The following is a 16,745-nucleotide window of genomic DNA, read 5'->3' on the forward strand; positions in this document are numbered from 1 at the left end:
TGTCTTTCTCTGTCTGACGTACTTCCTCTGTTGATGGACACTGAGGTTGCTTCCATGCCCTGGCTATTGTAAATAGTCAGCAGTGAACATCGGAGTGCATGTGTTTTTTCAAATTATGGTCTTCCCCGGATATTTGCCCAGGAGTGGGACTGTTGGATCATATGGTAGCTCTATTTTCAGTTTTTTAAGGAACCTCAATACTGTTCTCCGTAGTGGCTGTACCAGTTTACGTTCCTACCAGCAGTGTAACAAGGCTCCCTTTTCCTCATACCCTCTCCAGTAGTTATTGATTGTAGAAAATTTGGATTATCAAGGTTTCCATGACAGGTAGCAGTAAAGTACTGCAGTGAATCCTTAAACACATCTATGTGTTCTAAGATCTATTTCTGCATCTAGCTAGGCATGTTTTGCTTCTGAAAATTGAATATAACCCAGATATAAGTAATAATATAGCAAAACAGTTTACTGAAGTGCTGAATATTCAAGGTATGTTTTTATTTCTGAAGTCCTTTCTAGTTAGATCTAGCGTCCTAAAAGTATGGATTTATCCATCTTACTCAAATCTTTGTGAAATAAGACAGGCTTTGAATGAATTAATGAGTAATCAGTCTTCAATCCACTTATAATTGAAAATAGCCAAGTCATTTATGACATTATACCAAGAAATAAATATTATGTGCAGTGTCCAATACCATGTGGATAGTCAAGTGTATCTCACCAAGTCAAATATTTTGTATTTTTGTCTGGCTCTTAGTAGAGAGGTACACAATTTTTAAAAGTCAGTTTTAATATGAGCATTGACATTTTGCATTTATTCACTTAGTGAATAAATTTTATAATAGAAATAATTCATTTAATAACTTAGAGAAGGAAATGGCAGCACAGTCCAGTATTCTTGCTTGGACAATCCCATGGACAGAGGAGCCCAGAGGACTCTTTATGAGTCCATGGGGTCATAGAGAGTTGGACATGACTGAGCAACTGAGCACACTTAATTACAAATTTTTTTTTTGTTTATTTTATTGGCTATTACCTTAAAGTATACTGGAGTTAAACAAGGGAGTTTGGGACTGGAAATTCTGTTAATGAGTGTGTAATAGAGGATTAAGAGAAGAGAGCTAAGAGACACCAATATTTACGGTGTGGTTAGAGCAAGCAAAGGTATAGCCTGAGAAGAAATGGCTAGAGAGAACAGAAGAAAATCAGGAGAATACAGTTGAAAAGAAGCAACGAAAGAGACTTTGTCAGTGTTCTGAAGTTAGATGCTAGTGAGAGGTGCTATAAGATTCCTGAAGAATGGCTGTTAGGTTGAGCGTCATGAAGACAAATCATCGGTGTCCCTTTTTGAGACTGATTTCTCATAGCATGGTGGAGGCACATTCCAAACTGCTATGTTTTGTACAGGAAGTAAAGAAGTGGAGAGGACAGGTACAGCTTGGAGCCAAGAAGTTTGGGTCTGAACAAGAGGAAAGAATGCAGTAGGTGGAAAGGGAATTAATGTCTGAGGGTGACTGACTGGACTGATTTAATATATTAGGTTGGCAAAAAAGTAATTGCAGTTTTGGACCTTGGGTTTTAAATCATTATAACTAGGCTAACAAACACTTTTTTTCGTTGTTAACTAGGTTAAAAAACACATTTTTGTTAATCAAAATAGGAACCATTACAGTCAACACATATTTGCCAATGAGAAGTAAGTTTGTTTATTCTTGTAGTGTAAAAAATCCGTGATTCATGCGATGTGATGATGGAGAACTATAGTAACTTGATCTCACTGGGCCATTCCATTTCTAAGCCAGACATAATTGTGTTATTGGAGGAAGGAAGAGACCCCTGGATGGTTGTGAGGGAAGAAGCAAGAAGCTGGAGTACAGATTTGGATTCAAGTTATAAAATAAAATAATCAGCAATAGAAAAACATTTATTTCTGGGAAACATTCATCTCTTTTTCTGCATCAGATCATTCATGGTGGTGAGGAAACCATATGAAAAATGTGGGAAGGCTTTTTGTTGTGCCTCAAACTTTGCTCAACACAGAAGAGTTCTTACTGGAGCAGACTGCCAGGACTCCAAGATAGCGTCAGTTGTACCACTGAAGGAAAAGAAACTCCTGGATGTCAAATTAAGGGAGCTGCCAAGCTGGATACTAATGCGAGATTTCATCCCTAAAGGCATTGCTGGAGCATTTCAAAGAGCTTATTGCCGGTATTAAAACAAGTTAAACACGAAGAAAGGGAGGGTCGCTGGGCTTTCTATGGTGCTGGCAGCTTACATGCTTTTCAACTGTTGCCATTCTTACAAGGAACTTAAACAAGAGCAGCCATCGAGTACCACTGAAGAGGGCACATTCTACATTCCTGGCCATGACCTTTGCCAGGGACCCCTGAATCCTTTCAAAGCCTAATGGAGAATTAACACCCCCCAAAAGATGACTGGTTAAAAAAAAAATCTCTTAGTAACTTTCAAATCAAGTAATATGAACTATAATCACCATTCTGTATATTACATCCCCATGAGTTATTTACTTTATAATTGGAAATTTGTGGCTTTTGGCTTCCTTCACACATTTCAGCCACTGCTTCTGGCAGCCATTAGTTTCTTCTCTGTATCTGTGGCTTCGGTTTCATCTTTTTGTTCTTGATTTTTTTTTCCCCTAGTCCACATATAAGTGAGATCATACAGTATTGGTATATATCTTTCTCTGTCTGACTTCACTTAGTATAATGCCCTCAAGATGCATCCATGTTGTCATAGATGGCAGGATTTCTGTCTTTTTATTATTGAATAATGGTCAGTTGTATACATGCCACATTAAAAAAGAATCTCTTGATGATCTCTTGTTTCCATGTCTTGGCAATTGTAAAAAATGCTGCATTGAACACTGGAGTGCAGATGTATTTTCAAAGTAGTAATTTTGGTTCCTTTGGGTAAATACCAAGAAGTGGAACTGTTGGGTTATATGGTAGTTGATAGTTTTAATTTTTTGAGCAATCTCCATACTGTTTTTCATAATATCTGCACTAGTTGACATTCCCTCCAGCAGTGCAGGGCTTCCCAGGTGGCTCTCAGATGGTAAAGAATCTGCCTGCAGTGCGGGAGACCCGGGCTTGATCCCTGGGTTGGCAGGATCCCCTGGAGAAGGGAATGGGTACCCAGTCGAGTATTCTTACCTGGAGAATTCCATGGACAAAGGAGCCTGGTGGGCTACAGTCTGTGGGGTTGCAAAGGGTCGGACATGACTGAGTAACTAACACACACACACCCCAGCAGTACATAAGGGCTCCCTTTTCTCCACATTCTTGCCAGCATTTGTTATTTCTTGGGTTTTTTTTTTTTTTTTTTTTTTTTGGTAATAGCCATTCTTACAGGTGTGAGGTGATCTTTTATTGTAACTTTGATTTGTATTTCCCTGATGATTAGTGGTGTTGAGCACCTTTTCCTGTATTTATTGGCCATTTGTTTGTCGTCTTTGGAAAAATGTCTATTCAGAGCCTCTCCTCATTTTTAAATTGGGTTTTTTTGCTTTTCTGTTAAGTTGTATAAGGGTTTTTAAAAAATATAGTCAATTATAAATCAACTGTATTCCAATAGAAAATAAAAATTAAAAAAAATTTCTTGATTCAGGATACAACTAACCCTTGGAAAGCATTTTCTGCCTCCTGCTGGTTATGGAAGCGTTTTCCCTGTAAACAGTTGTCAAGATACTTAAAGAAGTGGTAGTCCATTGGCAAGAGGTCAGGTGAACATGGCAGATGAGGCAACAGTTCATAGCCCAGTTAGTTCAGCATTTGAATCATTGGTTGTGCAACGTGTGGCCAGGCATTGTCATGGAGAAGAATTGGGCCCATTTTGTTGACCATTACTAGCTACAGGTGTTGCAGTCTTCAGTGCATCTCATTGATTGCTGAGCATAATCCTCAGATGTAATGGTTTTGCCAAGATTCAGAGAGCTGTAGTTTATCAGACTGTCAGCAGAGGACTGAACAGTGACCATGACCTTTTCTGGTACAAGTTTGGCTTTGGAGCTTCTCTCAGTCCAAGCACTGAGCTGGTTGTCACCAGTTGTATAAAATCCATTTTTTGTCGCATGTCACAATCTAATCAAGAAATGATTCGCCATTGAGCGTGGAATAAGAGAAGGTAGCACTTCAAAATGATGACTATCTTGATTTTCGGTTAGCTCATGAGGTACCCACTTACGGAGCTTTTTCACCTTTCTGCTGCTACTGCTAAGTCACTTCAGTCCTGTCCGACTCTCTGTGACCCTGTGGATGGCAGCCCACCAGGCTCCCCTGTCCCTGGGATTCTCCAGGCGAGAACACTGGAGTGGGTTGCCATTTCCTTCTCCAATGCATGAAAGTGAAAATGAAATCACTCAGTCGTGTCCGACTCTTAGCGACCCCATGGACTGTAGCCCACCAGGCTCCTCTGCCCATGGTATTTTCCAGGCAAGAGTACTGGAGTGGGATGCCGTTGCCTTCTCCGTTTCACCTTTCTAATTTGCTTCAAATGCTGAATGACTGTAGAACGGTTGTCATTGAGTTCTTCAGCACCTTCTCATGTAGTTGTAAGAGTATCAGCTTCGATGATTGCTCTCAATTGATTGTTGTCAACTTCCAATGGCCGGCCACTGTGCTCCTCTTCTTCAAGGCTCTCATCTCCTTTGCAAAACTTCTTGAACCACCACTGCATTGTATGTTTGTTAGCAGTTCCTGGGCCAGGTACATTGTTGATGTTACAAGTTTTCTCAACTGCTTTATGACTCATTTTTTTAAAAAAAAGCTCGAATTTGCTTTTTATCTAACACCATTTCTGTAGTTTAAAATAAGTATAAAATAAACTGCAAGTAATGTCATTAGCAAAAAACAAAGCAAGAGATGCACATTAAAATGATGTATAACATAACTACATCTATTTAAGAATGTGTTCCATATCAAACTGCAAAGTTCTTCAGTGCAAAACTGCAGTTACTTTTTCACCAACCTGATAGACTCTTAAGGCCACTTAAATATTGATGGGGAAGTATTAGTGAAAATGGAGATGTTTCAAATGTGGGAGAGAAAGAGGCATGATAGGTTGAGGTCTCAGGAAGTACAAAGAACAGTCTGTGGACAAACTTCCTTGGAAGAGGATAAGATCTAGAGCAGAGGTAGTAGAAGGTAATGCTTTCTAAGAAGGAAACCTTATGGTATTTTACCTTGTGTATATAATCCACTTAGAGTATATACAGAGAGGAGTATTTTCAAAACGGAATGAACTGAACGGTGCTCAGACTTAGCTTATTTTAGTACTGCTCAGTTGCAAGAAGTAAGAGGATAGGTCCATGTTTACATCCTTTAGTTATGTTATTCTCATCTCTGATATACGGAAGTAATAGACTCTCGTTGAAAGGGATATAACTATCCAAGTGTTTCTCCAAGAACCACTCTTTGTCAGAAGCAATGATCAGCCTTCTCTGCTTGCTTTCTTTACCACTAAACAGCATCTGACGCAGTTGAATACTCCTTTCTTCTTGAAACATTTTCTTTCCCTTACTCCTATAAGAGCACACTCCTACTTTTTCTCAGACTTTGTCACCACTTTGTACTCTCTTTTGCCAGATCCTTTCCTATCAGACACCTGAGTTTTTGAGTGGTCTCTCTATATGATGTTGTCCAGACCCATAACTTTAAACGCATCTGATAATTTCCAATTTTATATCTCCTGTCATGACCTTCCATCCTGCATGTAGTCCATTCCGTAGTACGTGCCCAGTACAAACTTTCCCATCTTCTCTACAGCAACAGTTTCATCTCACATTACCATTTATCTGCACCACTGCAATTACCCCCTACCTTAATCTTTCTGCCCTCACTCTTCTCCTCTCCCTTAGAATCTGTTCCTCTTCAAGTAACCACAGTAGCTTATTTAGCTCATAAATCATATATCATCATGGTACTTTCCCTTTATTTAAAGCTCTAATCAATGGCTTCCCATTATAGCTAGAATAAAATTCAAACAGCCATGGTTACAAATGTTTGTGAACGGCTCTGCTTCTCCAATATCAATTTGATTTACCATCGTCTGCTGTGGTTCACCCACACTGACCTTCTTCCTACTTCTTAGAATTCTCTTCCTGTAGGTCTTCACATTACTCCCTCATTCTGGCCAGTCCAGTCTCAGCTCCAGTATCATCTCCTCAGAGAGGAGTCTTTGACTATCCTAGTTCAAGTATTGCCCAGCAGTGCTGCCCCCTCCCCTCCACACACACATGCTCTATCACATTGTCCTATTTTATATAGAATAGTACTAAAATGCAATGGAAACCCACCCCAGTACTCTTGCCTGGAAAATCCCATGAACGGAGGAGTCTGGTAGGCTGTAGTCCATGGGGTCGCAAAGAGTCAGACACGACTGAGTGACTTCACTTTCATTTTCACTTTCATGCATTGGAGAAGGAAATGGCAACCCACTCCAGTGTTCTTGCCTGGAAAATCCCAGGGACAGGGGAGCCTGGTGGGCTGCCGTCTGTGGGGTCGCACAGAGTTGGATATGACTGAAGTGATGCAGCGGCGGCAGCAGTACTAAAATAGTTTTTAAAAATCAGGTGACATCCCACCACTAAAATGACCATAGGTAATATTTTCAGACATTTCTTGATTTTACAAAAAAAGTGTGATCTCACATTTTTAATTTATTTAAATAGGAAGCTTTGTCACAGTTTCCTATTTAAACAGTTTTAAATATGAAACTTTGTAATTTAAGTGGAAAATTAGTATTACTTGCCCAAACTGAAGATAATAAGAATAAATACAGTGAAAACTACATATTTACTGAATTTTCTAGCCTTTAGAAGTTCTGAGGTGAGGTGTGCTCTGTTGATAAAAAGTCAAATTTACAAATGTTAAACATTAAAGATCAGCAACATCAAACTGACATTTTCTCCTTGGCATAATCAGGACTAAAAGAGAATTAAAAGCGAAATAACTTTCTCATCAAGCAGTTCAATATGATATAGTATAATCTTTATGATGACTTCTTTACTGGTAAAATATTTCCCCAAAAGAGAATTGTGATAGTAATTGTAACATTTTTGATAATAATCATTTTAGTTAATGTGAAGTTGAAATAACTTTCACCATGGACTAGGGTAAAAAACATTCTGGTCAAAGTAAGAATTAGTGGGGGTGGGGAGCAGAAACCTGAAAACTACAAAGTTTATTTTGTCCTGTTTTCAGGTGAATTGAGGACATGAAATGATATTTCTCAAAATTAATGTTTGAATACATTACTATGAAATTTCTTCTGAAGTATTAATTCCTATATCCTAAAAAAATAGTGTATGCCCCGGTTACTAAAAGAGTTCTATGTACTGGATTCTCTGCTAAGTACTTTACACATATTATCTAGTCTAATCATACCCATCTTCTGAAAGGTAGAGATATCTTCATTTTAAAGATATGATACTGAGATCCTTAGAGGTTCAGTGATTTGTCTAGGATTTTATGACCACAGGCCCATTAAAGCCCTTGTTCTTAACCAGTAGATCTTGTACTAAATAAAGATATGAGAGATTACTATAATGTGAGTATATGGTGATGTCTGTTGACCCAGGAGCATGTCTTTGGAAAGTAATCTCTAATTTTTTGGTTTTAAGAATGGGAAGTTGCAACCCAAAACCTATCAGTTCAGTCACTCAGTTATGTCCAACTCTTTGCGACTCCATGAATTGCAGGACGCCAGGCCTCCCTGTCCATCACCAACTCCCGGAGTCCACCCAAACCCATGTCCATCGAGTTGGTGATGCCATCCAACCATCTCATCTTCTGTCGTCCCCGTCTCCCTCTGCCCTCAGTCTTTTCCAGCATCAGGGTCTTTTCCAATGAGTCAACTCTTCGCATCAGGTGGCCAAAGGATTGGAGTTTTCAGCTTTGACATCAGTCCTACCAGTGAACACCCAGGACTTATCTCCTTTAGGATGGACTGATTGGATTTCCTTGTAGTCCAAGGGACTCTCAAGAGTCTTCTCCAACACTACAGTTCAAAAGCATCAATTCTTTGGCACTCAGCTTTCTTTAGAGTCCAACTCTCACATCCATACATGACTACTGGAAAAACCATAGCCTTGACTAGACAGACCTTTGTTGGCAAAGTAATGTCTCTGCTTTTGAATATGCTGTCTAGGTTGGTCATAACTTTCCTTCCAAGGAGTAAGCATCAGCAGTGCTAAGGGGGAAGGTGCATAGCAGTACAAGCTTACCTCAAGAAACAAGAGAAAAATTAAATAAATAACCTAACTCTACACCTAAAGCAACTAGAAAAAGAAGAAATGAAGAACCCTAGGGTTAGTAGAAGGAAAGAAATAATAAAAATTAGGGCAGAAATAAATGAAAAAAGAAAAAACAAAGGAGACCATAGCAAAAATCACCAAAGCTAAAAGCTGATTCTTTGAGAAGATAAATAAAATAGATAAACATTAGCCAGACTCATCAAGAAAAAAAGGGAAAAGAATCAAAGCAACAGAATTAGAGATGAAAATGGAGAAATCACAACAGACAACACAGAAATACAAAGGATCATAAGAGACTACTATCAGCAACTATATGCCAATAAAATAGACAACTTGGGAGAAATGGACAAATTCTTAGAAAAGTATAACTTTTCAAAACTGAACCAGGAAAAAATAGAAAATCTTAACAGACCCATCACAAGCACAGAAAATGAAACTATAATCAGAAATCTTCAAGCAAACAAAAGCCCAGGACCAGACGGCTTCACAGCTGAATTCTACCAAAAATTTAGAGAAAAGCTAACACCTATCCTACTGAAATGCTTCCAGAAAATTGCAGAGGAAGGTAAACTTTCAAACTCATTCTATGAGGCCACCATCACCCTAGTACCAAAACCAGACAAAGATGCCACAAAAAAGAAAACTACAGGCCAGTATGATTGATGAACATAGATGCAAAAATCCTTAACAAAATTCTAGCAAATAGAATCCAACAACATATTGAAAAGATTATACATCATGACCAAGTGGGCTTTATCCCAGGGATGCAAGGATTCAGTATTCACAAATTAATCAATGCAATACACCACATTAACAAATTGAAAGATAAAAGCCATATGACTATCTCAATAGATGCAGAGAAAGCCTTTGACAAAATTCAACATCCATTATGATAAAAACCCTCCAGAAAGCAGGCACAGAAGGAACATACCTCAACATAATAAAATCCAAATATGATAAACCCACAGCAAACATTATCCTCAATGGTGAAAAATTGGAAGCATTTCCCCTTAAATCAGAAACAAGACAAGGGTGCCCATTCTCACCACTACTATTCAACATGGTTTTGGAAGTTTTAGCCACAGCAATCACAGAAGAAAAAGAAATAAAAAGAGTCCAGATTGGAAAAGAAGTAAAATTCTCACTGTTTGCAGATGACATGATCCTCTACATAGGAAACCCCAAAGACTCCACCAGAAAATTACTAGAGCTAATCAATGAATACAGAAAAGTTTCAGGATATAAAATTAACACAGAAATCCCTTATATTCCTATACACTAACAAAGAGAAAACAGAAAAAGAAATTAAGGAAACAGTTCCATTTACCATTGCAACAAAAAGAATAAAATACTTAGAAATAAATCTACCTAAAGAAACAAAAGACCTATATATAGAAAACTATAAAACACTGATGAAAGAAATTAAAGATGACACAAATAGATGGAGAATATACCATGTTCATGGATCAGAAGAATCAATATAGTGAAAACAAGTATACTACCCAAAGCAATCTATAGTGCAATCCCTATCAAGCTACCAATGGTATTTTTCACAGAACTAGAACAAATCGTTTCATAATTTGTAATGAAATAAGAAAAACCTCGAATAGCCAAAGCAATCTTGAGAAAGAAGAATGTAACTGGAGGAATCAACCTGCCTGACTTTAGACTATACTACAAAGCTACAGTCAGCAAGACAGTGTGGTACTGGCACAAAGACAGAAATATAGTTCAATGGAACAAAATAGCCCAGAGATAAATCCATGCACCTATGGACACCTTATATTTGACAAAGGAGGCAAGAATATACAATGGAGAAAAGACAATCTCTTTAACAAGTGGTGCTGGGAAAACTGGTCAACCACTTGTAAAAGAATGAAACTAGAACACTTTCTAACACCGTACACAAAAATAAAATGGATTAAAGATCTAAACATAAGACCAGGAACTATAAAACTCCTAGAGGAAACCATAGGCAAAACACTCTCCGACATAAACCACAGCAGGATCCTCTATGACCCACCTCCCAAAGTAAGGGAAATAAAAGCAAAAATAAACAAATGGGACCTAATTAAAAGCTTTTGCACAATGAAGGAAACTATAAGCAAGGTGAAAAGACAGCCTTCAGAGTGGGAGAAAATAATAGCAAACAAAACAACTGACAAAGAATTAATCTCAAAAATATACAAGCAGCTCCTGCAGCTCAATTCCAGAAATATAAACGACCCAATCAAAAAGTGGTCCAAAGAACTAAACAGACATTTCTCCAAAGAAGACATATAGATGGCTAACAAACACATCTATAGATGTGTTGCAAAGTCACAGATAGTCAGATATGCAGATGACACCACCCTTATGGCAGAAAGTGAAGAGGAACTAACAAGCCTCTTGATGAAAGTGAAAGAGGAGAGTGAAAAAGTTGGCTTAAAGCTCAACATTCAGAAAACGAAGATCATGGCATCTGGTCCCATCACTTCATGGGAAATAGATGGGGAAACAGTGGAAACAATGTCAGAATTTTTTTTGGGGGGGGGACTCCAAAATCACTACAGATGGTGATTGCAGCCATGAAATTAAAAGACGTTTACTCCTTGGAAGGAAAGTTATGACCAACCTAGACAGCATATTAAAAAGCAGAGATATTACTTTGCCAACAAAGGTCCATCTAGTCAAAGTTATGGTTTTTCCAGTGGTCATGTATGGATGTGAGAGTTGGACTGTGAAGAAAGCTGAGTGCAGAAGAATTGATGCTTTTGAAGTGTGGTGTTGGAGAAGACTCTTGAGAATCCCTTGGACTGCAAGGAGATCCAACCAGTCCATTCTAAAGGAGATCAGTCCTGGATGTTCTTTGGAAGGACTGATGCTAAAGCTGAAGCTCCAGTACTTTGGCCACCTTGTGTGAAGAATTGACTCATTGGAAAAAACTCTGATGCTGGGAGGGATCAGGGTCAGGAGAAGAAGGGGATGACAGAGGATGAGATGGCTGGATGGCATCACCGACTTGATGGACATGATCAAGTCCATTAAGGGACTTGATGGACAGGGAGGCCTGGCATGCTGCAATTCATGGGGTCGCAAAGAGTTGGACACTACTGAGCGACTGAACTGAACTGAACTGAACAAACACATGAAAAGATGCTCAACATCACTCATGATCAGAAAAATGCAAATCAAAACCACAATGAGGTACCATCTCACACCAGTCAGAATGGCTGCTATCAAAAAGTCTACAAAGAGTAAATGCTGGAGAGGGAGTGGAGAAAAGGGAATGCTCTTACACTGTTGGTGGGAATGCCAACTAATACAGCTACTGTGGAGAACAGTGTGAAGATTCCTTAAAAAATTGGAAATAGAACTGCCATACGACCCAGCAATCCCACTGCTGGGCATATACACCGAGGAAACCAGAATTGAAAGAGACATGTGTACCCCAGTGTTCATCACAGCACTGTTTACAATAGCCAGAACATGAAAGCAACCTAGATGTCCATTTGTGTAGCTGTGGTACATATACACAATGGAATATTACTCAGCCTTTAAAAAGAATGCATTTGAATCAGTTCTAGTGAGGTGGATGAAACTGGAGCCTATTATACAGAGTGAAGTAAGTCAGAAAGAAAAATACCAGTACAGTATACTAACACATATATATGGAATTTAGAAAGATAGTAATGATGACCCTATATGCAAGACATCAAAAGAGACACAGATGTAAAGAACAGACTTTTGGACTCTCTGGGAGAAGGCGAGGATGGGATGATTTGAGAGAATAGCACTGAAACATGTATATCACCATATGTGAAATAAATCGCCAGTCCAGGTTTGATGCATGAGACAGGGTGCTCAGGGTTGGTGCACTGGGATGACCAAGAGGGATGGGATAGGGAGGGATGTGGGAGGGGGGTTCAGGGGGGTTCTCATGTACACCCATGGCTGATTCATGTCAATGTATGGCAAAAACCACTACAGTATTGTAAAGTAATTAGCCTCCGATTAAAATAAATTAATTTTAAAAGGAAAAATAAATCTATCTGGCTGTAAAAAAAAAAAAAAAGAATGGGAAGTTGTCCAAATGGCCACCGAATTTTCTGTAAGCTTGTATTTTACATCTCTTTTAGACCTAGTTGATCCCAGGGCTATTCAGTTTTGAAAACTAAATTTAATATTCCTTTCACTTAATTTTTTATCTTAATTTTTTGGCAATATTTTCAAAAATAAACTTGTTATTTGTATAATATGTTTCCACCTCATATATAAATAAATAAAATAGTGATACTATGAAGCATGGGAACAACAATGCAGTTCAATTTCTATTGTCTTCTTGGGTAAAATTGAGTGCTGAAATGAATAGATTGCCGTTTAAAATCTGCTGATGCATTTACTTTAGGAATGTTGTTGAGGATATCACTATAATTACTCATTAGCCCCTACATCAAGATGGCTTTGTAAGAAATATTTCATTCTAAGTGTCATAAGTTTTTTATTTCTGTAACTGAACTGACCATGTTTCCTTTGTTGATCTGACTGCCAGATCTGATCTAACCTTTATTTTCAGTTTTCCTGTTTTATTGTGTTATTTGTATAAGTTGCCTCATCATGATAAGAAGTTAATATTGTGCTTCCAGGGAGACTTTTTTCATACCTTTTGGATATTCAGAAAATTTACCTAAACCATTGTCTGGTGTGTTTATTAGTAGGATATAATGTACCTCCTCATTTTTGACTTAATTTTGTTCATATAAATCAGATACTGTATGACATTGTTTGCCAGTAATACTTAAGTATTAATTTAAATACTTATACTTAATTGTAATAATTTACTTTAAATTTATTATTACCAAATAATTCCACATTAAGATATGAGGAGATCAATTATTTCTAATTCTGGGAAATTATATTTAAAAACTTTGCAACCTGCAATGAGAATGTCTTGGTCTTCTAGTATGTAAGAATGAGCTATAGTCACTGTTTTTCTTTTATCAAACTCAATCTAACTGTCTTTCATGATTCCTGTGATACCTTCTATCTAAAATAACTGGTCCTTTATGTTTGAAAACATCTCATTTGGGGAATATAATCTAATTGGTAATTTTAATTAAATTAATTTGTTATAAATGTGTTTATTGTTCTGTGGGTATACCATTGCTTTCTGTTTATAATATTTCTTAGCATTTGTTCATTTTTGTGATACTGTTATCTGATAATTTGAGTAAATCCCAGCTGAATTATGTTGCCACATTATGTCTTCAAAAGGGCATAAAGTCAGTACACATGCTTCAGTAATATCTGGTTGTTTTACCCTTATGTTTCCAGTTGGCAATTTGAAATTATGGCTTCAACTGCACTTTAAATATGTGATAATAGCATGTGTTTCTAATAAGGGCCAGCACCATTTTGTTCAGATAGTGTGAATGGTTGTCACTCATATATGACAAATGCACCTTCATCTGCTTCTTTGATAGCCCCCTAAAAACCATACCCTCAAATCAGGCCGATGAAATTAGCTGCTGTGTAAATTGTGTGTCTGAGTGGTTCATTATCTAATCACCGTCAGAACCACAGTGATAAAGTAGATTGAAGCAGGGAAGAGGTCTGCCAGATGATTTCACACACACCCCCCCCCAACCAAATCCAGTTTCCCTTGGAAACCCTAATAGTGCAGTTTAGAACTTCAGACTCTCATGCCTGGAATACAGTATCTTTTAATGTACCAAACCTGAAAATACCGGTAGTTCTGGAGCATAATTTTCTTTCTGTAAAAATCATAATTTTATTTATTTCAATCAGTTTTTGAAATGTTGAAGCTCTTGAATTATTATTTTACTGATAGTGCCCTAAGTAGTATGAAATCGGGAAAAAAAATACTCTTACTTGTAAGAATTGAGAATAATTTGAGTAAATTGTTAACCTTCTAGGAATCTTGAATCACTCTAATAATGACCTTCTGTGTTATTTGTTTATTGAATTGCTTTGCTTTAATTTATTTTAGGTGCTTTTGAAGATGATGATATCACACATGTTGAAGGAAGTGTAGATCCTGTTCGAGATATAGAAATAATACATGAAGAGCTTCAGCTTAAAGATGAGGAAATGATTGGGCCCATTATAGATAAACTAGAGAAAGTGGCTGTGAGAGGTGGAGATAAAAAACTAAAACCTGAATATGTAAGTAAAATTTATAGCTTCTTTAGATATTTGAGTTCATTTTCTTTGATTAATTTTTTAAAATAAAGCACATATAACATCTAATATTGTTATGGAATTTTAGGATTCAAGAATCATTTCTCTTTTTTTTAACTTTTACTAAAGCAGCAAATACTTTTAAAGAGAAAAATGTAACAAGAAAAAAGCATTTTCCCTATTATTTATAATTCCTCATCATTGTTTATAATTGGTATTTATAGTTCCCCATTGCCTTTTTTCTTTAATTTTTTAAAAATTTATTTTTTTTAATTGAAGGACAATTGCTTTACAGAATTTTGTTGTTTTCTGTCAAACATCAACATGAGCCAGTCATAGGTGTACATATGTCCCCTCTCTCAGAATGATTCAAGGATCATTTCTGTTAAAACATTATTGAAAAACTTTGTTTTCTCTTGGCAACAAAGGATCATTGTGATAGACTGGCTAAGTATTCTTAGCAAGCCATATTTAGCACTAATATTGAGTATTTATATGGCTACTATTAGTAGCCTCAAGTTTTAATGTTGGAAAGTGAAGTCGCTCAGTCATGTCCAACTCTTTGTGACCCTGTGGACTGTAGCCTACCAGGCTTCTCTGTCCATGGGATTTTCCAGGCAAGAGTACTGGAGCCATTTCCTTCTCCAGGGGATCTTCCCAACCTAGGGATTGAACCCAGGTCTCCCTCATTGTAGGCAGACCGTTTACTGTCTGAGCCACCAGGGGAAACCTTTAATGTTGGAGATGTGGAATTTTCTGACAAAAACTTGCCAAATTTAACTAAATGACTGAATATGAGTTTTGTGGATTTGAAGAAGTGATTTATATAAGGAATTGGTCTTCCATAGCAATTGACTGGATGAATGCACTATTAAAGTAGACAAATAATTTTAACATTTTATGCAGTGAAAACACATGTCATTGTCTTTAATAATCAAGTATGTTTTCTATCACATTGTGACCACTCTTTAATAATATTGTAATCAATGTTTCAAAATTGGTTTTGAAGATTTTAGTTTAAATACAAAAAAAATTGTCTTTTACCATAAAAAAGCAGCTTAATTATATATTTTCTCATTTATTAACATTTTCCATAAACTGTTCTTGCATTTTATGGCTTTTTCTTTCTTTTTAACTCTTCATGTGATTTTAATATGCCTGTTTTTTATTTTCTCATTTCTCTGATTATCTTTTCTTTTTGTTTTCTCATTTAAGTTTGGCAAACACAGTTGATTAGGGAACTCTAATAGGAAGAAATCAATTACAGAATCTAAACATGGGCACACTACCAATAAATTATGGTTGAAAGTGCCTGGTCCTAAAGCAGAGAGACCTGTGTTGTGCTACTCATTTCTTGATAGTTTGGAGCGAGCCCAAGTCATTTGACTTTTCTTGACATCATGGTTATTTCACTTTTTCCCTATGCAAATAGAGTGGAGAAAGGAAAGCGATTTGTCAATGGAAATTATACAAGATTTAGGACAGAAAAGGAGATTTCACATATGGACAAAGATATTCCTTCCTGAAAAGGGGAAAAATCGTGAGAAAGATATTGGGATTGAAGGCAATTCCTTTGCCCCAAACAACATGGTTTTCTGATTAGGATAAAGCTGAGCAGTCATCCCTTAGTTAACTGATGCTTACTGACATTCTTACCTGTTTCAGAAGCATTAACTGTCTTAAAAATAAAATTTGTTTATCTTGCTTTTACTTATACATGGGGAAAAGAGACATCACATTCTTCTGAAATTCTTGGGCTACCATTTCCTGGTCTTTCTTCTTGAAGAAAATTAGAACATTAGAGAAATTAGAACATCTATTACTTCTTATTTCCAAACACTGAGATTATTTCATCATTTTCTTTCCTCTGATTTAGCTGCTTCAGAATAAAGTATGTTTCTCAGCTTTCTTTCTGATTATCATTGTCCCTAAGGAAAATTTAAGTTAATTAAATTTCTCCCTGATGAGAGAAATTAAGTACTAATGAGTAAAAACTTGTTGGATAGAGTTGAGCATTGGAGGGCCACAAAGTATTTTAATAACTAGGTTTTTTTTTTTCCCCACTCCCTAGAGTCAATTTTTGCCTCTCTAGGAGTAATATTACCCCTAATGTGCATTTATGGGGGTTCCCTGGTGGCTTAGTGGTAAGGAACCCGCTGCAACAAGATCCTTAGAAATTCTAATACATAATTATTTTCTGTAACCCAAGAAATATGGGAGCCAAGAGAGTACTAAATAAGATAAAAAGTCTCTTGTGACTTGGTCTTTAAGTCATGTCTGAGTCTTTTGCCACCCC

General features: G+C 37.0%; 1 protein-coding gene across 1 annotated transcript in view; it reads left to right on the forward strand.

Moving 5' to 3' along the window:
- Positions 1-16,745, forward strand: part of OLA1 (Obg like ATPase 1) — a 163,720-nt gene that overhangs the window by 80,747 nt on the left and 66,228 nt on the right. The window contains exon 5 of the mRNA XM_052661184.1: positions 14,259-14,434. Within this exon, the coding sequence (XP_052517144.1) occupies positions 14,259-14,434 (176 nt within the window). The remainder of the gene's footprint in view (positions 1-14,258; positions 14,435-16,745) is intronic.

The sequence above is a fragment of the Budorcas taxicolor genome, chromosome 2 (genome assembly GCF_023091745.1).
Source record: "Budorcas taxicolor isolate Tak-1 chromosome 2, Takin1.1, whole genome shotgun sequence".
Taxonomy (NCBI): domain Eukaryota; kingdom Metazoa; phylum Chordata; class Mammalia; order Artiodactyla; family Bovidae; genus Budorcas; species Budorcas taxicolor.